Below are 24,083 nucleotides of genomic sequence, written 5' to 3'. Positions count from 1 at the left end.
TGTATTAGTTTCCACAAAAATTATGAGGCAGCATATTTGTGACTAAGAAATATTACACCAAATCATCATATTGGAATGATTTCTGAAGGATCATGTGACACTGAAGACTGAAGAGTAATGATGCTGAAAATTCAGGATCACAGGAATAAATTAGATTTTAATATATATTCGCCTAATTAAATTGTCATCATATTTCACAATATGTCTGCTTTTACTGTATTTTGATCTAATAAATTCAGATTTCCTAAAAAAAAAACTCAACAAAACAAAAAACCTTAAGGTCTGGTTTCACAGACAGGGTTAGATTAAGCCAGGAATAGGCCTTAGTTCAATTAAGCAGCTTTTATAATTGTGACTTTTGAATTGTGAAATTTCATTTTTATTTTACTGTTGTGCGTCTTGAGAAAAAAAAACAATGACACAGACATTTTAAGATAGGCTTTCAGTTAATACAGCACAAACATGCGTTTTAGTCTGGGTCTAGCTTAAGCCTTGTCTGTAAAACCAGAGTTAAACATCTATCCGACCTCAAACTTTTGAATGGTAGTCTATTATCCTTACTGTTAATCTTTTTGAAATATCAAAATGAAATTGTATTTCAACTTATCGATGGTTTTGTATACCACACCTCAGTGATTCGAGGGACAGTGTCATATGCATGAGGTAATTATTCAATCCAAACAGGGTTGTAGATGAGGCTGTGCTTTCAGGACTGTAGCCTCGAACCCTTTACTCCCTCACAGCAATAATGTCTGTTCTCCCCGCATAATTTGAGAGGAGAGCTGCCGACGCACTGACACGGTCAGACAGAGTAGCCTAATGAGTGTAGAGCGGAGCAGAGCAGTAAAACAATATGGACAAAAAAACACACCGCAGAGGATTGCACTGAGAAAAATACATGTCATAATAGGCTAGCCCAGAGTTCAGATGAGTCAGCTAAACCGATAGATATGTTAAACATGTAGTCGGGCCATTGTTGAATGAGCAAAAAGGAAAGGAGATGACCATAAGACTTGAAGAAAGCACAGCTTTCCTAAATTGCTAAGACACATTTCCAAAAAAAAACGAAAAGAATTCTCAAAACTAAAAACATGCAATCAAACCAATACAATCCGGTGTGGAAAAAAAATGGTTATACATTGGTTACAAATGAACCTCATTGGTTCTTGCTGAAGCTAAAACGTGCCTCAGAAATCTGCATTATGAAATCTGCATTATGAAATCTGCATTATGAAATCTGCATTAAATCTGCACATGTCCCACATCACGGAAATCACAGGGCCCTAGGAAGGGCAGGGTTACGTACAGTTTTATCACAGATAAACATTCTCTTTGCTCTCATGTTTCTGTACCTTTTCTCTAATTCAAGGCTTTTTTGGAAGCCAATGGACTCGTCTGTTGTATTTTTATACATTGTGAGGTTCTGAATAGTGTGTGAACAATTTTGCATACTAGTGTTGACACAGTGATGACTGTGTTAACTGTGTTGTGGCGATAACTGGGTGTGATGACATCGTGATGGTTTTCGAATGCTAGTGTTACTTTCTTCATGAGCACATGCTACGGTTTTCAAAGAATGTTTAAAAGATTTGCAGCTTGAGTAAAACAAAGAATAGTGTTTGTAATATAGTTTTTATAGAGTGTTTGTTTCATAAAAATGACATGGTTTATGAAAACTATCGCTAAGAGTAAATCAATTGGGACACTTTACAATAAGGTACTGTTTGTTAACATCAGTTAACTACACTAGATAACACGAAACGAAGAACTAAAAATACTTCTAAAGCATTTATTTAAAAAATCGGTTTATGTTATGGACCTATAACAAATGTATTGCTTATCGTTAATTAATATTAATAAATGCGTTGACTAACCGTGACTAATGGGACTTTTTTTGTGAGGTTTTACCAATGAATCTGTAGTTGAATGAGTCACCTATGACCACCATAATCTAGTTCAGTGCTTTTGCATTCTCTCAGACTGTGGATTGGCTCACAACAAAACTTTTGGTGGTTCCAAAGTAGTTTACAAACAGTGATTAAAAAACTACTTCATGGTGCCAAAATCTCTTATTTTTTACTTTACTGTGGGCTTCAATGTCTACTTCTAATATACTTTAAAAGTTGAACTAATCAAAAGCAAAACAAATAAATGAATAAATAATAGAAAAAAAGAAAGAATGTGCGTGTGTGTGTGTGTGTGTGTGTGTGTTACATGATCCAAATGTTGTATTTCTGTTCTTGAATCCACCCTTCTGCTGGGATCATTATAATCTTTATTTTTTCGATCAAACGTTTCCCAATCTTACTAAAAAAAGAAACAACATAAACTGATGATTTGATCCAGATCAAAACCAAAGATCTGATTTCAGAATCTCTGGTTTCTTTTGAACAACCCATTTTAAAGTTTTAATCCCTTCCGAACGCCGGAATCCGGATTACTTTTGGACATCGGGGCCCAGGTGTAAACCGTCTGCTATCTCATCCCACAATCAGAAGTAACACCAGATACGGCAAATGTGTTTTCGCACCGGGGCTGCCAGATCTTCATTTACTGATAGCCGGGTATACACTGAAAAGGTGGAAACAAATGGGCTTGGCGTCGCTTATGAACGTGTCAAAATGAATAAACAAGCTCACTTGTAACAGTTATCACAACACCAACTCCTGTGATCTCATGGTGTTTTTAATCATTGCTTCTCTATAAATATCCCTCTTGAGAATTCGACCAGTTTTAGTTTCTCGTCAAATGTTTTAAGCCTCGGGCTGAATGGACGGATTTGGGTGTGTAGTATACTTGAGCCTTATCAGATGGCCTGCACAGTATCGAAGGTGCGGTGTGTATTTTTAGGAGCACTCATTTTGCGGCTGAGTGCCCTTCTTGCTGCTGTCTATATAGATAAGCTGATCTGGAATCAGCAGACCTGAAAAGCAAACTAAGAAACAAGCTCTGGGACCTGACCTCGGCCTGCCACATGAGGCTGAGCTAGATAGAGTGTTTTCATGTGAGTAAACTCAAAGCCTTATCTCTGAAGAAGGATTTATGGACTCGGTGATTTCTCAACCGATTCTCACCAAATGTTGCAGCTTGAGCCTTTCATGAAAACAATTTAAGACTCGAGCGCAGAAGGACATTTTTTTAATGGAATGAGATTTCCGAAGTTATTTCCATGAACTTAGAACTGCTTTTCCGATTGCCTACGTCAAAATAATCCACATGAAACGTGGACTGTTTTCAGCTCCACACGAGAACTCGGCTGCTCGAGAGCCCTTGTTGTGAGAGAACGGGGAACATGAGAGGCTGTTATTAATGGCTACTGTCAAAGTTATTTATCAGCTCAATTTATTTTCATCAGTATTTTTATTAGCTCTTACAGAATTTTCATTACTTCGGTATTGTTCTTTACACGATGAGTGTGTGTGTTATTGCTGCCCGCGACATGCGCGCGTAGGGTCATCCATCGAGGGCTCGTAGATTTAAAGAAGACAACAAGCAACAACGGATTAGTACGGGGTTGTTTTCGGCTGATAAAGTGCCATTAAATCATACGGTGATACATTTTAACTGTCACCCAGCGTGTTCACATAAATCATGGTTTCATAACTGAATTACCAAACGCCTTTGCCCTAGTACATCTATTTAACGGCACGGTGCTCTTGTAGGTTTATCAAAATAAGTCAGACGTCTTCATTCGTCTTTGTAGGTCAACAAACTCTGTATAATGAAGGATAAACAGACATGCGGGAGGAATAAAGACACAAATCCCAACTTTGGAAAATGCCAGGGAGAGGCGTCCAATTGCCAAAAACATGGGTCACACTGACTAATAATTACTTGGAATATTGATACATCTACACGAGAACAGATATCAGAAAATATTCATGTGCACTGGCGTAGTTCTTAAAGGGGTCATTATGTAATTATGCTTTAATCTCTGTTCATCTCTCCTTCCAATGGGAATTCTTCTCTATATCACTGTTTCTGAACTCTCTCCGCTGTAGTCTTAAGTTTTACTATTCACAATATTCCTCATTAGAATAATTCATACGCAGTATAAAGGGGCGGGGGCCTGGTTTAGTTAGTTAGTCGTGTGTTGAAACCATAGACTGTAAAAAAATATGGACGTAGTGTCCGTGACGTCACCCATAGGATTCTGACAAGCCGTTCTGAAGCTTAAAGTATGGGTGACCTCGGCGTTGCCATCTTGTGAGCGAGTCAACGCGTGTCACTCCCGGATAACAGAAAATGGGCAAAAAGGCGGGATGTGCGCGGAGCTGAGGTGACGCAATAACTATAGACGGCGGATAAATGGCTATCCACCTGTCACTCAAAGTAACCATGCCCTTAATTATGCAGAACCTTAAGGCTTTATATAACGGAAACGAATTAGTTATAAAAAAATTCACCCCCCTCACAGTTGTCATGAAGATCAAAATTAGCCTTATCAGCCAAAACCACAATTTGCACCAGGTTGTAAACATGTTTTTTTCTGCTTTAAAGTTGAGAATTTTAACATGGGGCTCAATGAGATTCTGCTCCTTCTGGAGCCTGCCTCTAGTGGCCAGTTGAGGAATTGCAGTTTACATTACTTCCGTATTGGCTTCAAGAGAGATCGCGGGAGGTTGCCGCTTGGTTGAAACGGGCAGTTATGGTAAGGGTCGGGAAACACCACTCACAACACACTGCTCCAGCCGACCAATAAGAACACAGTGTGCTTTTCAGAAGGAGGGGCTTCATATAGACAGGAACTAAACAGAGCTACTGACAGACTGGGATTGAGAGCCATTGATTTGAGAGCCTCGTTTTCTGGGCCTGGTGTCTATAAAAGCTTTTCGTTGTCTAACAAGGAACTTTTCAGCTCTGCAATTTACAGGATAATCTTATATTACCATGACCTTTTATATATCAAAAGCTCAAGGGAAAGTTGATTTCTCAATTCATCACCCCTTTAAAAGAAATTGTAGTATGAATAAAATGAACAAATCCTGATTTGTTCTTGAAAACATTAGTAGGCACAGTTCACACATACAGTCAAACCAAAATGTATTCAGACACCTTTAACATTTCTCACATTATATTCTCACAGTTTATTGGCTATAGTTAGAAAATTGTCATTAATTATGACAAGACCTCTGTGTTAAACTGTCAGAACAAATTCATCTTGATAATGTCAGATAACTTTAATAGAAGGGGGTGTAATTGATTACAATCAACCACAAGATTTTAAAATTAAATGCGCAAGTAGATAATGCCAGTTTAGCTCAACCAATGACCAAGCGATGCTTCATTTAGTTCAGTCTGTGGGGTCAAAAGTCACATTAGCAATTAACGATCAAAAACTTCAGCAAAACATGCTCAGGTCAAAGTATCTGAATCATTTTTCTCCACCATTTTAATCAGTTTTACTGCTAGTCACTGTATGGACGTTTGGGTATATAATATGTCAGAGTTTACTTTATTTTGCTCTCCTCACTTACAGAAATGAAATATAGTATCCTGCACACATTAGTGAAACATTATATCTGGGTCTGAATCATTTTGGGTTTGACTGTATTGTGCATTAATGGTTATTGATTAGCGATTGAGAGCAATTTTTGTAATCAATAACTTATTTACACTATATGTTTTCTTGTTGCACATTAATTGCGAATGTGTTCTGACTGCTGCGGTGACAGTGACAGATTTCCGGGAGATTACGGATCACTCGCGGGAGTTAGATCGGAGACGCTTTCCAGGAGACTCCTAGAATACATGATGTCGAAGAGCTTTAACTATTAATGTTGTGTTTGTTTTATGGTGGAGAGCGACATTCAACAGCTGTAATGCTAAAGAAAAAGAGTGCTGCTTAAACACTCAACTGGATATTAATTAACGCCATAAGGGCTGCTGTGTCAAGTAGGACATCACAGTTTATTTTTCTCCTTTTTTTCTAAAAGTGGCCACAAATCCCACTCCAGAGCTAAAGGTCACGGTGGGGAAGCGCTAAATGATGCAACAGGCTTATTATACTTGATTTAGTTATAATTGATGATCTCATTAATCATCCAGCCATGCCAGTATTAATGGCTGCCTTAGCATGTCATTTCTTCCTGTTATAGTAATTAATCTTTGCTCCGGTGGATAAGCCGGAAGGTTATGTACCAGCTCCGGCTCATTGTCTCGCTGTACTAACTTTGACTTGGACTATGTTGGACCTTTTAATACATTTCACAGTCCTGAGCACTTCGCCAAGCTAAATCATTCTCGTTACGACCTGACAAGCAAAGACAAAGTCCTTAAAGGATTATCACAGAAGATACTGACATGTTCATTGTCCATGAGTGAATATTGATATTGTGTCTCAAACCTGGCTGTGCCTTCGGTGGAATTACCTCTCGCTCATACATATGTATTTGTTTTTGTAAAATAGTAGACCTGCTATAGATTGTAGTAAACTTCTTGTAAAAGGAGACCATTGTTATGATATTAGCTGCACTAAAGTGGTTCATCTATCGTAATGCAGCATTAATTACCATGCTGGTTGATTATATCCATGATGTTAAACAAATAAAGCCTACTGTATCATATTTAATTGGCAAGTCAGGTCTCTAATGATCGACATGATTAAAAGGGTCATGAACTGCATTGTTTTTATTTTTATTTTATAATGTTTCATGTGGTGCACCTTCAGTATAATGTTAATATGATTTTTAAATTAAAAATTTCCATAAACAAAGGTGGACTTCAGTGTAAACGCCCACTGCTGTGTTTGGCTGCTGTGAGACTTCAGTGTAAACGCCCACTGCTGTGATTGGCTGCTGTGGGACTTCAGTGTAAACGCCCACTGCTGTGTTTGGCTGCTGTGAGACTTCAGTGTAAACGCCCACTGCTGTGATTGGCTGCTGTGAGACTTCAGTGTAAACGCCCACTGCTGTGATTGGCTGCTGTGAGACTTCAGTGTAAACGCCCACTGCTGTGATTGGCTGCTGTGGGACTTCAGTGTTAATGCCCACTACTATGATTGGCTGCTGTGAGACTTCAGTGTAAACGCCCACTGCTGTGATTGGCTGCTGTGAAACTAAGAGACACAATGTGAAGTTGAGCGTTTAGTCTGGTTTGATTTACTGACACACAGACAAAGATCATCTGACTGTACATGACTCAAATCAGAAATCACTGGTCTCAGATCAGGCTTTAGAATTAACACGGTTACTCACATGATGTGGCATTACTGTCGAGTCTATATCGTAAAAGTCTGTTTGCAAATCCATCACCAAAATGATGACTAATTTACTAAAGAATCCACACTGATAACAGATACAAATAAATCATGCTCAACTGAGACATTCACATTGATGAAAATAAATAAGCACATTCGTAGCATTAGGATCCTTTGGAAGGTGATGTTATTTTTAGTCCAGTGCTCCTGTATCGCTCTTCTCTCCTCGTCATCTCACTAACACTCCAGTGGGCGTGGCCAAAGTTGTGATGATGGAGTAGGCGTTGATCTTCTTCTGCAGAGCCGTCTGTCAACATCTATTATAGGCTCATTCCACAACGAGTCGTTCTCTGGGGTTGGTTACAATAAAAGTTATTTTTGGACTTACAAGGAAGTTTACAGTTCTGAAATTTACAGGATATTCTTTTAGGTGATTACCTTTTATATGCCAAAAGCTTGGGCAACTGCATTCTTGTCTCAGTGCATGCATTGTTTTAGTTTAGCAGGGTTGCCGCTAGCTTAGCTTAGCATAATGAATGGAATCCTATGTTGCCAGCTAGCAAGTCCAGAGTAAAAGATGCAGATTAAGACTAGGCTATTTCATAGGCAGATATTGACTTGGGACTATATTATGGGGAAGGACAGGCGAAGCACTGCTACTTGGGCACAGAGATATCACACAACACATTGGATTACACAACAGCCAGAGGATGTGAGGATGAGAGCCGTGATATCTCTGTGCCCAAGTAGCAGTGCTTCGCCTGTCCTTCCCCATAATATAGTCCCAAGTTAATATCTGCCTAGGAAATCACCTTAATCTGCATCGCTATTTGTAATCGTTGTGAATACGCAGGCCACAATAAGTAATTAGGTGAGCTTTTTTTTTGGGATCACTTTTACTCATGACATGCTAGCTGGCAACATAGGATTCCATTCATTATGCTAAGCTAAGCTAGGGGTGATCCTGCCAAACTAAAACAATGCATGCACTGAGACAAAAATGCATTTGCCCACATATCTAAATGTAGGAAAGAAGTTAAATAAGTCCCATTTCTAAAAATTATAAAGTGTTCCTTTAAGTAAAAATGTATTTCTCAGTTCATGACCCCTTTAAAACAATCTACTACATGCCTTCTTTCATCTGATAGTTTATTTAGCAAGCAAAAGGTCTTTTAGTATAATTGTACAAACATCCACCTTCAGCTCGTGCTTCATGTGTATTGTGCTGTGAAATCTTTACTGATTTTTATAAAATAAATATAAGTATAACTGGTAACACTTTACAGTAAGGGACCACAAATATGCATGAATTCATGCTTAACTAATGCACAGATAATCAGTTAATGTATGACTCTTGAGCTAAATCTAATTTATTACAATGGGTCAATGCCATGCATTTCAGCTTCCAGCTGGCAACCAGGAACATCTTGCTGGTTAAACTAGTTAAGAAGCTTGGCTGAGGCACCATCACACAAAAGCATGCTAGCGTTTTCAGCAGGGATTTCCTTGCCCTGCAGGAGCGTCCGTGTCTTGAATGGTCACTGCGAGAGACAAAAGAAAAAAACCTGTGGGTTGTTAATCTAAATATTTGATGAGATTGCAGGTATCCTACCTGTGGACACACTGGAGTTTTCCTTTCTCTTGTTTTTCTTCCCTTTCTCCTTGTTAGCCACATGCAGCACTGTATTTTTAGGCACTCAGGTCTGTCAATCAGGACTGTGCTCTTTTCATAACCACTGTCCAAAAGAAAGAGACCAAAGCCCAGACTGCAGGAAAGACAGAACAATACAAAGAAAGGCAATACATTTCACCAGGACGGGTCACAGCAATGAAATGTCACAGAAAGCCAAGAAAGTGTAACAGCGGTCTTGCGGTAGAAGGAAGAAAGGACATCACGTTGTGATGAAAATGCTTCAGTTCATGGAGGTTGGATTGCAGTATTTTGTAAAACCAGAGTCTGAACCCCTTTGCGAGTTTCATCATGTTAGGGGGAAGGACGCGGTGAAGCGTGCACCAAGCAGCTGGTTTCATTAACCTCCTGTCCAACCCTGGAGAGAAGGAAGCAGGGTAAGGCGATGTAAATGGTGACCTTCTAAATATGCAGCCAGATATCAGCGAGTGAACGCCTCCCTGCTCTTGCGATTCATGGAGAGGGAGGGAATGGAATGGCAGACAGCAAGGAAACTAGGCCACTTGTTTCAACAGTTGAGTCACCTTGGTAATCCTGACTTTGAGCCTTTGGGGTGTGAATTTTCCCGCGTTACGAAGTGTGATAGGAGGGTTTGTATGCTGTCATATCTATATTTTTCACAAGAAAGACCTTTTCACATGATTTCTGGTAACAATTAATGTAGCAATGTTCATAATAAGAAATAAGGAGGCGGGAACCGACGGCCATTTAAAAAAAACCCGAAAGAAACGCGGGGCAACCCCTCATGGACGACTGCCCACACACATAATAAAACTAAACAAAACACAAGTCAAAGTCCAGGTCCTTTCTTGTCCTTCACTGGTGTCGCTCGTCCTTATATGCCTCTGCGCTCCCCCATGGTAGGACTCGAGACCGGTGTGGCTCGCAGGTGATGCTCATTCTCAATCACGCACCGGTCTCGCTCGCTCATCCCACGTCTCACGCTCATCAACCTCGCCACAGGTATATTATAATGATATATGTGTAACAACTGTTCTTGTGTCATACAGCCTTGAATCATTCACTCAAGAGATTTGTTCAAAAACACTGATTCATCCAGCAATTAAACAAGTAAAGTCTTTAGGCTTGTTCGAGATCCATTGGCGCTGCGCAGACCGATCAGCATATGACATCATAGTACCGCGAGAACGATTGTAGAGCAAACTACTCCTCATGCTTTTGAATCTCTCTCGGTACTTTGATGTCATACACCAATCGGTCTGCGCAGCGCCAATGGATCTCAAACAAGCCTTTTATGTGTGAGTCATTGAATCATTCACTCAAGAGATTCGTTCAAAAACACTGATTCATCCAAAAAATTAATCAAGTAAAATCTTTATGTGTGATTCATTGAATCATTCATTCAACTGACTTTATTTAAAATAAATACTACATACTATATTCAACTGAATGATTCAATTACGTTATTTAAATATAATTAATTAAATATTTTGAAAAAAATTTGTCAGAACCTCTAGTAATTTGCTATTTTGATTAGTTAACTGTTCAGAATTCTGGGAGAATTGTGATCTATATAAAAAAAAAAAAAAAAAATGTGATTTCTCAATTGATCCAGAATCGTGCAGCTCTAGATAACACTATCGGTTTGGTTTGGTTTGGTTTAGTGTAGGTGCCTACGTTATTTCTGAACTTGACAGACCTTTTAGTGCCACTCAATGGACACTTAATTCCCAAACTGCTGTGATATGGGAAATCATTGCCAGATTCTAATTTGGTTAAAATGAAGCACATTTCATTTTGAAGGTGCAGTGAAACATGCAAGAAACAGCATAGTATCATTTTTTTCATAAAATAGGTTGCACTTTTCATGATACTGTTAATTCTTGATTCTGCCTAACATACTTTTATTGTTAAATATCCTGTTTCATTTGAAAATATGTCACGTTAGGGAAGTATAAGGTATAGTTTAATGTTGAATTTCAAAGAAAAGACTGTCAATTCCATGTTGTTTGTTTCCAATCACTTCTTGGCCTCAAATGTTTTGTTTCCTGTCCCCTAGAGGGCTGACCTTGCCGTGGCTCCTCTCACAATCACCTTTATGCGGGAGAAAGCCATCGACTTCTCTAAACCTTTCTTGAACACCGGCATCAGTATCCTGTACCGAAGACCCAACAGCACCAACTCTGGCTTCTTCTCTTTCCTGAACCCCATGACTCCTGATATCTGGGTCTACATCCTCTTGGCCTACCTTGGAGTCAGCTGTGTGCTCTTCGTCATCGCCAGGTGAGCGCCAGTCCGCTGTTCCTGTGGCCTGTGCACATATGACTATTAACCTTCCTGTGCCTTGAGATATTAGCTTTGAATTCACTCAGTAAACATCAAAAGCCAAACAGTAATGCGTTATTAAGGGTGTTTGCTACGGCTAAGAGACCAAACTGTAACTAGGGACTGGAATATCAAAGAGATTTGCTGGTTGGATTTTTTATGGCCATTAAAAAAAAACTTAACAACTGTACATGTGCACTTATGCACTTTAAGTGCTCAAAAAATATTCAGAAGAGTGTAACACCTGCATAGAAACATTAGTTTTTCATCAGAAATCATAGTCCAATTTTATAAATTGCCCATATTCCATATTTTCATCTTCCAAAAAAATGGCTTAGATAAATGTGTTTGAACCAGACAAAAGATGTGGCATCAATTGTTTGCTGATGACTCTTGGTTTGATATGTTGTTATGGACATTCGTACATATTTAAGTGTAGCTTGTCCAAAAGCTTTTAAGGACCACTACAACATAGTAATTTAATGTTGACTTTACTTATACTGTAGATAATCATACATTTACATGTATGCATTTGGCAGACATGATTAACATTTCATTGAATGTATTTTATCAATGTCTGCATTCCCTGAGAATCAAACCCATGACCTTGGCATTGTTAGTGGCATGCTCTTCTGTTAGAGCCACAGGAATAGTGTATGTTGTGTGTATATTCATACACAACCCATTCTCACTCACTTACTGCCGCTTTCAAGAGCTCTGTGTGTCACCATAACGACATGTAACAGGCAGATAAAAGTACAGTCACAATGATTTGTTTTCACAATAATAAAAAAGCTCTATAGAAGTCTTCCTGCGACTCAAGTCCTGTCAAAGCCATACAATAGCTTTGTTTAGCAGTGAAACTAAAAATGTGGATACTCTTTATTTCAATAATCCACTTTAAACATTCTACTGACTATAAGTAACTTTGCAACTACATGTCAACTTGTCAGTTGGGTGTCATCAAAATAAAGTGTGTACTAGACAGTCTACTAATACTCTAAGGACTGCTAGCTGACATGTAGATCCACAGTTACTCATAGTAGACTATCAAAATGAAGTGTTACCCAAAATGCTAAGAAATTTCCCCCTCTGTGAACACATTTAAAGGATAAATCTGAACTCGGGCATGTCACAATCATTCATAAGATGCATGAAAGCCAACAGCAGTCGGCAGTTTTTGAATGCTGGCCTGGATTTGGGCATTATGGCAGATGAGGACATTGATCACATTTTAGGTTTGTAACGAAGCAATTTTTGCAAGACTTGGAATGCTGCATTGGGGAGCAATGTTTGGAGTACCTGTATAGTGCGTTTCTTTACCTGTTTACATCAAATTATGTCAATATACAGTTCAATTGTAAATAATATCCCAACATATCATCTTGGTATAAGTACATCATGGTCAAGTCCCTTGCCCTTCACATCCGTCGGTTAACACCAAAGGTTTCTCTTTTGCTTACCAGTCGCGTTTGGTGTCTGTATTGCAAGACAGCGCTGTGAGAGCGAGGAAGGGTTGCAATGAAAGCTGCAACAGATCAAACTGTTATTAAAAGTTCATATCACACAATTTGCAGTCCACTCAATCACATAAAGACTGCTTTCCAAACATGTTTTTAACAGCCTGTTTGAGGGTCCTTCGAGTGGCGACGGCTTTATTTGTAGAAGCGTCAGAAGTGTTTAGCAGCTCTCACTGAAGGGCCTTTCAGAGTGACCATTAATGAAGAGGACAGACACTCGAGACGGTAGAGAAGTCACACTTAGGTAGACTAAGTGTTAGGAAATCCTCAGCCATTTGGAGAAAATGCTTTATGCCTCAGAAAAAAAGGCTTCATGTCTCATAAAAACACACCAGGTCTCAGGTATTCAGATGAAAAAAAGAGACCTCAGAAATGTCATTCATAAAACAGTTTGGCAACACTTTAGAATGGGGAACAACTATCACTGCTTATTAGCTTGCATATTGGCTGTTTATTATTACTTATAAAGCACATATTAATGCATAATTCTGCATGACCATACATCCCTTAATAACTAAACTTAACAACTACCTTACTAGCCATTAATAAGCTGTAATTAGGAGTTTATTGAAGGAAAAAGTTGTAATGTATTCAGTATGTATTGATACTGAAATATGCAGTATCCATACACAGATATCAGCTGCAGATTCTAAGTTTTTCTTCGCTCCGGCGTTAAGTCACACTCGCCCGCCTCCTTTCACTCACTCGACTCATTTGCTCTGGTTTGTAGTGTTTGTATTGCGCATCATTTTTATCAATCCTGCATGTTTCACTAAAAGCGCGCACCACTGATTTATGTGAGTGTAGCGCACATAACGCCGCCTCTCAAACCAAAGTGACTTCTTTTTTTTGGCTTATTGTGCTTAAGCGATCAAATAAAAAATTGTATCAAACTGCTCGTTTTGGCAAGTATTCAGGTAAATAAAGTAAGATTTGGAATGTAAAGAGTTGATAAAGAAAACACATGTTGTGTATCATTATATCAGATCTGTGCATTCGCTTTTAAAGTGACAGCAGCCTAATAAACCTGCACTGTATGTCATGATAATCAAAGAATAAAAGACAAAGAGAAAATCATGCACTGCTCTTGCCTTAATGACTTTTGTAACTTTAATTGCAAGCATTACTCTGTATTTAATTTTTACAATGAAAACTGTCCAGTGTTATTTTATATTTTTTACCTGAATACTACTGTTAGAGCCACCTGAAAAACTTAAAGCTGTGTTCAATTCATTCACTGTTTAATTGCATTTATTTGTGCTATTGTTTGGAATTAGTTTATTTATTCGTTTGTTATTACTGACTATTTTCTTGTCTTTTTTTGTAAATGTAATTACACAATTCAAATAAAGCCCAGTTTTAAGCTATTGCAACAAAATATACCCAAATTATATAAAAAAAAATTATATATATATATATATATATATATATATATATATATATATATATATATATATATATATATATATATATATATATATAATAAAGTTATTTTTCAATGTATCATATCAAAGTTGGAAAGTCCAGTATCGCGACAACATTATTTCATGGTGCGAATATGAATCAGTCAAAACAGGAATCACTCATATACTGCTCTTGCATTGCAAATATATAACATTTTAATGGACATGATACACTTATAATACACTTAAAGTCCATGAATAATGGACAAAAAGTACAAATGAAAAGTTCAGCTCTCATGCAGCAGTAAATGTGTTATAACAGGTCATCGTCTATCCAGTCTTATCTCTTCAACACCATTATTCAGCTTTCAATTTCCCAGGAGTTGTTTCTCAAATGATGTACATCATTATTATCAAGGATATTTTATGCGATTTGATCCGCTTATTAAAAAGTGAAATGTATATTTTCAGTGACATAAGCATATCCCAACAGAATTAAAATAAACACATAATGTCAAACATGTTTCCAAAGCACTCCCTGTCTGCCATTGGCTGAATAAACAGAGGGTCCAGCCCCAAACTCACACCATTGGTCGAGTTAGTGTTGCTACATCAGCTGGTCAGCTGTTTAAACTAACAGAAAGTGCCGGTTTTGCACTCTTCAGGGCAATCGGCCTGAGAAACGCATGTTTATAAATGTGTCTGTATAAAACGAATATGAGATAAACGCATATCATCACATTAAGACAGTGAAAAAGTAATACACATGGCTGTATTATCAGACATGCAGACTTTGCCTATTCTTTGTTCCCCGAGGCAATGAATGAAAACATGCACACACACCAATGTAATCCTGCAACGTGTTTCCAGCTACGATGCTTGTGCTCGGCTAACAAGTCCCTTGACAATACCTGCGTCTCTCATCTTTTGAAGCATCTGCTTCGAGACGTTCCTCGTACTGTAGATGTTAAAGGACAGGTGTTAAAAGGGAAATTACAGACATCTGCAGTTGCTGGGAGTGTCCGGAGCTAATCACGTTATAGTTTAATGAGCTGTTGAAAAGCGCTGAGACGGTACACTCTTGTCACAGTTAGTGAGATGCTTTCCTTGATTTGAAGAAAATGCCCTGAAGTGGCCAATTTGTAATACATTTCCCTGAGGTTATGAACGCCTTTGGCACGATTGTACAGTCTAGTTTAAAGTAAAGTGCTACTCTAATACTAAGAGTTCATAATTACAAGTCAAAAGCAATTTATAAGGTCTAAACCTTCTGCTTTAAAGAACACCTTGCACTTTGCGCCACTAACATAAGAGAGTATATTAGCAAATCTCTCAATATGAAACGTTAATGACTATATTACAGAAAATACACCGATAAGTGGTGTTTGCTCATGCAAATCTGGCTTTCATCCCAGTAATTTTCACAATGTCGCAACATTTCAGAATTTGGGAAATCATTATTATCGCAGACGGATTTGGTGTTGTTGGTGGTCGAGAACTCTTCACTTTTAAATGTGTTGCTGAGGTCGTGTGTATGACTCTCTGTGGTTCTCGCTTCAGGTTCAGCCCGTACGAGTGGTACGACGCACATCCGTGTAACCCAGGCTCCGATGTGGTGGAAAACAACTTCACCCTTCTCAACAGCTTCTGGTTTGGCGTGGGCTCCCTCATGCAGCAAGGTACGGTGCTTCTACTGCAAACTCAACACAGCAAACAAGCCGGAAAACCTGACAACAGTGTGATATGACTGTCTTCCATCCTTTACCTGTCAGAACCATAGAGTTCAGACTTTTCTGACAGGAGGGGGAAGTAGTCGTCTTGCTTGTCAGTGATGCGGGGATGAGGGGTGTCAAACATCTGTCATACACACTGGCAAGTTAGAGGGATAACAGAAGCGTTTGTTTCCTGACACTCAGTTGCCTTCAGAGACCTTCAGGATTGTGAGTTTCAGGTTGGGATGACAGTCGACAGAAGACTGTCTCACAGTGGGGCGTCTCTGTGCTTCATCTGGTTCTTGTTTATTGCATGTCTCAATACAGCGTTTCATTCACCATAGCTGACATGCAGCTTCAGACGGACACAAGGGTGGAAATCGTAAGGAAAATACAGCTGCAAGCAGCAATTATCAGGGTCAAGCACAGACATTAAGATGATTTTAGGCAAACTGGCTAAAAAATCATAAATACAGTCACAAGTAATGATTTAATGGTTTATCACTTTCAACCAATGGGTGGTGATGCGACCAAATGGATGTGGTGTGTTCGGAGTAAGGTGACAATGACACATACAAAGTTTGGTGTCAATATTTCAAAGCATTGCAGATACAGTTTCAATTTTATCATCATGTCTTTCCCTTTGTCAATGCGCTATATGTAAGCAGTTTTGTCTATCGACAAAAAATCTGTAATTTTTGGTTGGTATGCGATTAAATTTTGGTGAAAATTGGAGCGGACAACATTGTAAGAGGAGTTTGAAAATGGAAATTGAAATCAAAATGGCTGACACGAAGTTCGGCCAAATATGGCAAAATTGTTATGTATGTTCTCAGCATGACCCAGGGAATCAATTAAGACCAGTTTAATAAAAAAAGGGAAAGTGAATCAAATATTATATTATATATTATATAATTTTTTTGAGAAATGTAATTAAAACTTTTGATCTTGAAACTTTTTGAGTATTGTCATTTCGTAAAGATACAGCAATGTTTTCTTTAAATATAGCATTTTACAACAAAGTTTTAAACAGCCGACGCCCAATATGAGAAAACTGGGTATCGTTTGACTCGGCATGTGGCACTGAATCTAATGAATTTTGAGAATTTTGGTCGAACTGTTCAGACATTATAAGCAAAAATAGGCATTTTTCATATCTCCTGACCACTAGGTGGCACTGTGCCAAAAACTGTTCCCTCAAGTTTTGGTTTTCATAACACACACCAAGTTTGGTTAGAATACACTAAAGCGTTGTGGAGATATAGCCTCACGTTACATTTTTTGTGCTCTTTGTTGAATTCGTGTGCGTGTTATTCAAGAACATTTTGATGAAGCGCTTTGGAATCCATAACTTGTTTTTTTGGCATGGTCTGGAGATGATCTGATTCATTTTTAATTAAAAAATCAGCGCAACTATCTAGGAGGAGTTTGAAAGTAGTAGGTTTATGGAAAATTCAAAAACAATCAACGGAGACATTTTCTTGATGCAAACTAGGGTGCAGTCGAATCGTCTTGAGCCAAGGATTTAGAGGAGCAAAGAGGAAAAAATGTTGTGGCGCTAGGATGATTGAGTTAGAAATTCAAAATGTACTATGGTAACAGGTCAGACTGTCCTCTATGTGTGTGCCAAATTTCATAACTTTCCTGCAAGTGGTTCTATGGGCTGCCGTAGACTTTCTGAGCAAAAGAAGAAATGGGAAATAATAAGAGTGCCAACGGATACAATAGGTCAGTGCCTAATCAATAGGCTTGTTTGAGATGCCAATGACTTTGCCTTGAATGTAGACGAGAGTAGGCAGTTACTGTCCGGTGAACAGTCAGGAAAGAGCAGTTATCGGAAAAGCGATCTACTCCAAAGGCAGATGTTCGTACTCTAAAAACAAAACGAGCCTAATGATAATACTGAAGATCTCTGATTATTTTCTGTTGGACATGAAGGAAGTATTGATCAGCAAATCAGTGAAAGAGAGCTTCAGCAGATTCAGTGAGTCCATCTTTAGACTGATTCAAACCAATAATTCGATTGAACCTGATTCATTAATAGAGTTGAAAGAGTCTCAATAATCGTTCGTATTTGTTCACTTGCAACCAGAAGAGCTACAAACAAAAATGTCAGCTCTCATGTGCCAGTAAGTGTGTAATAACAGCCTTTTATTCCTCCATCTGGTATTATCTCTTTTTAAAGACCTTAACATTATCCAGGTTTAAATTTTCCAGGAGTTCAGGCTAATGTCATTTAATAGTGTCAATGCAAAAGATGAATAACTTATTTTTAATTAAGGATTGAGTTAGAAATTCAAAATTTGCCAAAAACTGTCAAAAACAAAACACAGACTAACACTAATGCTGTTTCCTTCTGTACTTGAGTAAGAGAGAGTAAATAACCAGGATACGTGAGACTTGGGACCAGAAGAGATTTTTGACAATTTTGAATCACTGGGTCAAAAGTGATGTCCGTCCTAGGACAGTTGACAGTCTTTTAAAGATTTTATTGCGTAGTTGTGCTTGGAGTAGATTGTTTTATTTGTGATAAAAACCAAATCAAAATCTGTGACCATCTTTAACCATGCAGTCATTATGAACGCATCCAAAAACAAGAGAGAACAAAACAATTAAGAACTATTTTTTTTATATATATACACGATTATTTTATAGTCAATGTTTGTTTGTTTTTTCCTTTCAGCTTTTTTGTTTCTCTATGCATTTTTTCACAGATGTAAATTTAACATTATCTGTAACACTTTCAACAACCTCATTTTTAAAAGGTGTATAGATATATTTTATATAGACTAGAAATAAGACAGCATTCCTAAATAAGAGCATGTTTTGCCAGCACACACGACACCTCACTAAAGTAAAACACTATTATTGATATATCTAGAATGTCTTTATGGTATTAAGTACACATTTAATATGAATACAAATGCACACAACTGCAAGTTTATGACATTGTTTTTTTACTCATTTAATACATATCTACATTAAAAATGAAATAAAATGAGATAACCTACATTTCTGGAAAAAAAATCCACCACTTTTTCTAATTTCCTCAGTTTATGAGCTATGTCTTTGTCTTTGTCTGCATCTGTTTATTCTTTTCATCGCATTGCTTTTTTTCTCTCTCGTCACGTTCAATTAAGATTGTTCTCTGCAGCGGCTTGTGTCGCAGTGAACTTAGTCAAAGTATTTCAGTCCACTGTTCGATTTGCATCGAGAAAGCAAGAATCGCTATCGAAACCAGAATCATTTGGTTCCAGTATTTTAGTCTTTTAATGGAACCACTCTTAAATAAGAAGTCCTAATCCGAGTTTTTATCTGAACACGACGACACCAAAGAGAATCTCTCTCTCTCTCTCTCTCTCTCTCTCTCTCTCTCTCTCTCTCTCTCTCTCTCTCTCTCTCTCTCTCTCTCTCTCTCTCTCTCTCTCTCTCTCTCTCTCTCTCAAATATTATTTTTCTTAATGCCATTTTAAATATTGTCTTTGGCTGTGTGCTGAGGCGCCACCTCGCAGAATTAGATGGAGGAAGCTATTAAAGACACGCAGGGGTTGAAGCTGTTTTCACACCCCTCACAGGCACACATTAGCAAATGATACCCTCAAAACCAAACGGCATAATAAAGCATGCCAGGGAGTAATGAAATGTTTTACCTCATGTAAGGAGAAAAATAGAAAAGGCTCTTCCAGCGCCTATGGTGATTCTTTGCTCATGGGGAGTGCGAATCTGCTGCACATTTCATTACGCATGAAATCTCCACTGATATGCTCGCGATACCTGTCAGTCTGAAACCAGCAGCCATGTCTCCTGACTCTCAAAGTTATGTGATGTGCCGTGCGTGTCTGTTTACTCACTCCAGTGGCATTAATGATTAATAATGATTAGAGTTTAAAAAGCATCAGCTAGTGTAAGATGGTCTTAAAAATAAGATAAAACTGTAAGATGGAAATTCAGTTATATCGAATGCCCTAGTGAAACATAAATATAGCATATATTTTATGTTAAGTATAGTACAAATCAGCCTGTCCTCCTACGAAATACGACCACATAGGTCGTTTGTGCATGCAGCGTATTACGATCTATAGTCACGTTTTAAAGTGACGCGCCCTCTAGCTGTCTGATTAATAATGACAGTCTCGTTGTCGGGTGTGTCGTCATCAAATGAACTTTGACCGTCGTTGTCAATAAAAAATGAGATGAGAGGAAGGAATCATCCTGAACTTTGTAATCCAGGTGGGTTTTATTTTGTTCTTTTTAAATTATCATTCTGATTGTCTGCAATTCATGTGTAAGTGCAGTATGATGTTTACAAATCAGTTGCAAATGCCTCCGAACGAACGCGATTTTACCATAGTAACGTTAACTGTTGCTCAATCCTGTTAGTAAAAGCCAGGTGACCACAAAGCTTACCATGTTTTTACCACAGCAACTGTGGTTTCACTGTGTACTATTTGAAAAGCATAACACAACACTTACTATTGTTTTACCTCAGTATCCATAGTTACTGTAGTATTAGTAGTTAAAGCATGGTACCATACCATGATTTTAACACAGTAACTGTTTTTATTGTGTACTATTTGTATTTAAGCACTATGACTACACTTACCATGGTTTCACTACAGTAACTGTAGTTTTACTGTGGTACGTGTAGCTAAAGCACAGTAACCATGGCACTTACCATGGTTTTACCTCAGTAATCATAGTTTTACTGCGGTGTTTGTAGATAAAACAGTAACCAAAACCTATACCATCGTTTTTACCACAATAACCATAGTTTTACTGTGGTATTTGTCATTAAAGCACTGTAACCACAACACTTACTATGCTTTTAAAGCAGTAACCATAGTTTTTTTCTGTGGTAGCTGTAGTAAAAAAGCATAGTAACACAAAACCTTACCATAGTTTCACAACAATGACTACAACACTTGCCATGCCTTTAATGCTTTTTTGTTATTCAATATTTATGTTATTTTAATTTAATATTTTTCTGTCTTGCAGTTTCTTCAGATCACCTGCTCCTCCATCTCCATCTCCCACAGCAACCTTAAATCCAACAGTTATTTTAAGAAGCCATCTCTTGCAAAAGCTCACTTTCTATCTATCTATCTATCTATCTATCTATCTATCTATCTATCTATCTATCTATCTATCTATCTATCTATCTATCTATCTATCTATCTATCTATCTATCTATCTATCTATCTATCTATCTATCTATCTATCTATCTATCTATCTATACGTCTGTCGGTCTGTCTGTCTGTCTGTCTGTCTGTCTGTCTGTCTGTCTGTCTGTCTGTCTGTCTGTCTGTCTCTGTATTTTGTAATTCATCTACACATATCTTGGCATATTTTTAAAACTCAAAATCTAATTTTGACCAGTTATGTCAGAAAGCTGCTACAGGGAACTTGAACTCTAAAGCTCCCTATGCTGATCTTGAAGAAGCTGCAATGGAGGCTGAACAAGTCCTTTAAAGGTTCAGCCCTTCACAGGTAATGGTGAACACATTTAGCTTTAACAGATTTGTTTTTAAGGAATGTATCTTTATTATGTTATGTGTTATTAACTTTCCTTAAAGTCCTTCCTCTTATATATATTGGTCACAGATCATTTTTAACACTGCCTCAACATGTATATATTTCTCTTTGTTTCAGCTGAAAAGGAAGTGATGTCAAGGGCTTGTTTAACCTGTCTTGTTCGTGGAGTGGGATGAATTTGGCGGTTTATGGAGAAGACTGAAGAAAAGAAAAAAAGCTGCAACGGTAAATATTTCCAGTGGTATGTCTGTGTTTGTCGTAACCCTTGATTGAACATCACTGCATTTACATTTTGAGCAGCATTGGAGGTTTCTTAAACATAACATATCACACTGCTCCATCAGTAAGAACCTAATAAAGCAGGGTTAGTCAAACTCGGTCCTGGAGGGCCACTGTCCTGCAGAGTTTAGCTCCAAACCTAATCAAACACACCTTCCTGTGATTTTCTAGTGATCCTGAATAGAGGGAATGCACGTGGCGTCATCGTCAGCTGGAGCGACTGTGATTACGCCCCGCTGAGTGGCAGAAAGACTGAGAGGCAGCATTGGTTTACAGCGCGAATGCAGCGAAAACTCACAAAACCATGCCCGGCGCCAGAAGGGGGGTAGGGGGAAGGCTTGTCCACGGACCGCACAGAAATCGCTGTTCTGAGCTTGAGACGGACTTGATAATAGCGTGTCATTTTCTCACTCAAACCACTGCCAACTGCTGCAGCTTCTGCTTTTAGAGTGAAACGCTGCACATAACTGTTTGTCTAGGATATATAATCCTCTGTAATAATTCGTAATAATTGCATATTATCAGTGAAAAGGAGCTAGCAAAAGATCCAGTGTGTATCTGAATTTGCACTCGTCAAATGATTACATTTCCAACGTGTTTTCGCCTCGGTGACTTCTACAACAGAATTGGCCAATCACAGGTGTTCAATTTGTAATCACTCACCGCTCGAGCGATTGTCCAGGCGCTGAGTTCAGCTAAACACGCGCAGAAATCCTCTGTAAGTGCAGACATTGTGAAAATAAGAGCTTCATTGTCACTGAAACGTCACTGCGGAACTTTGTGAGATTGCGTTTATTGAATGAGTGACAGCTTTTAGTGAATATAAAGTATATTACCACCACTACATGCTTCAAAACACTGACCCATCCACATATACATGCGGGATTCACTTGAAAAATGTGATGAATGGCAGTTATAAACATTCTTGTCGAAATGAGGCTCCTAAAAATGTCAGGAAAACACGATTCCTGGCTGCTTATCATTATCCATGGATCACTGAATCTTTGTAAGTTGTAAGGATCGTTTGCTCTACTCATGTTTTCCTCTATTAACTCCAGTCACGCAGCAGCTCTTCTGCCACTCAACCCCGGCTGAGGGGGCGTGTTACGGCGGGAAAGTGACGTCGATGCATTCCCTCTATACCTTGATTAGCTTGCTCAGGTGTGTTTGATCAGGGCTGGAGCTAAACTCTGCAGGACAGTGGCCCTCCAGGACAGAGTTTGAGGAACCCTGTAAAACATGTCATGTCGACGTAGTAGTAGTTCAACCAGATTGTTTATATATGTAAACACGCACTACACCTTACGTCTTTTGCAATGTCTCGTGCATGACATAACATTATAAAAAGTCGGGGCTCAAGCTAAAATCAGTTCAACTTCTCATCTCAAGACCTTGCGGGTTATTCTCCCATTCCACTGCCCGCGACTCGCGTTTTTCAAAGCAAACACGCTTTCTGTGTAAAAAGGCCATGATTCATTGTCTCGCTATCACCAGAACAATCTCAATTTAAGATTGAACATTGGTCTGGGGAGTCTGCTCAGTATTTTCTACTGCACAAGAGGCATGATCAATGGGCCTAATTCAAATGACTTTGTTTGCAATTGATAGTCCATCAAACAATCAGACCACAAGAGGCGTGAGCAATAAGCATCGACCTATCGCTTCTCTATCCGTCATCGTGTTAAATCCACCAATAGCCTACCTGGTGGATAAGCCAGTCTGTGATTGGTTTCCGCAAAAGTGTGTAACAGCGCAGTAGAAATGAATGTGCAGGTTTTCAGACTGAGCTGCAGGGTGAAACCAAATCGCTGGCAGGTCGGGCTGGGTTTATCCAGTCTACATACTTCATACAACCGCAATAGGGATATTAGACAATGTTGTCTGCAATTTTAAGTGACAAAGCTTTATAAAGTCAGGATTCTGATTTATTGTCAATGTTTTTATTGTTTCTCATTTATTTTAATAAAATTATCTTTTATCCTGTCTTGCAGGTTTTCTCATGGATTGTTCATTCTCTATCAGCTCTCGGCATTATCAAACCCAATGGCTAACAGTAATCAGAGTCCTGGTCCGCTTAGCGTTCACACGGGCATTTTTAACAGCGAACCTAAAGTTACCGAACCAAAGGCACAGGGAGACGCTCACAACCTGATTGGTCGGTTTATGACGTAGGAGCTCGTTTACCGAACATGCAAAACAATGCTGTGTGCGGATTACACGCGCGGGCATTTTATGCGTGTACATATGGCATTATTTTTTACCAGAGAACTCATGAAGAGCTCATGAAATGTTCAAAACAACGCTGTGTGCTGGATTAAACGCGGTCATTTTATGCGTGTACATGTGGCATTATTTTTACCCGCTGAGAACTCATGAAGAGCTCATAAAATGTTCAAAACATTCAAAACAGCAGCAGTATTTCCTCCGTTGTGCAAAAGAGACGGCCGTACTGTCGTCTGTAC

General features: G+C 38.5%; 1 protein-coding gene across 1 annotated transcript in view; it reads left to right on the top strand.

Moving 5' to 3' along the window:
- grik3 (glutamate ionotropic receptor kainate type subunit 3) overlaps positions 1 to 24,083 on the top strand; it is a 183,100-nt gene that overhangs the window by 115,961 nt on the left and 43,056 nt on the right. The window contains exons 11-12 of the mRNA XM_067449379.1: positions 10,909 to 11,132; positions 15,658 to 15,776. Of these exons, the coding sequence (XP_067305480.1) occupies positions 10,909 to 11,132; positions 15,658 to 15,776 (343 nt within the window). The remainder of the gene's footprint in view (positions 1 to 10,908; positions 11,133 to 15,657; positions 15,777 to 24,083) is intronic.

Source organism: Pseudorasbora parva, chromosome 7 (genome assembly GCF_024679245.1).
Source record: "Pseudorasbora parva isolate DD20220531a chromosome 7, ASM2467924v1, whole genome shotgun sequence".
NCBI lineage: Eukaryota > Metazoa > Chordata > Actinopteri > Cypriniformes > Gobionidae > Pseudorasbora > Pseudorasbora parva.
The sequence above is the reverse complement of the archived record's forward strand: the minus strand, read 5'-3'. Positions and strand labels throughout refer to the sequence as shown.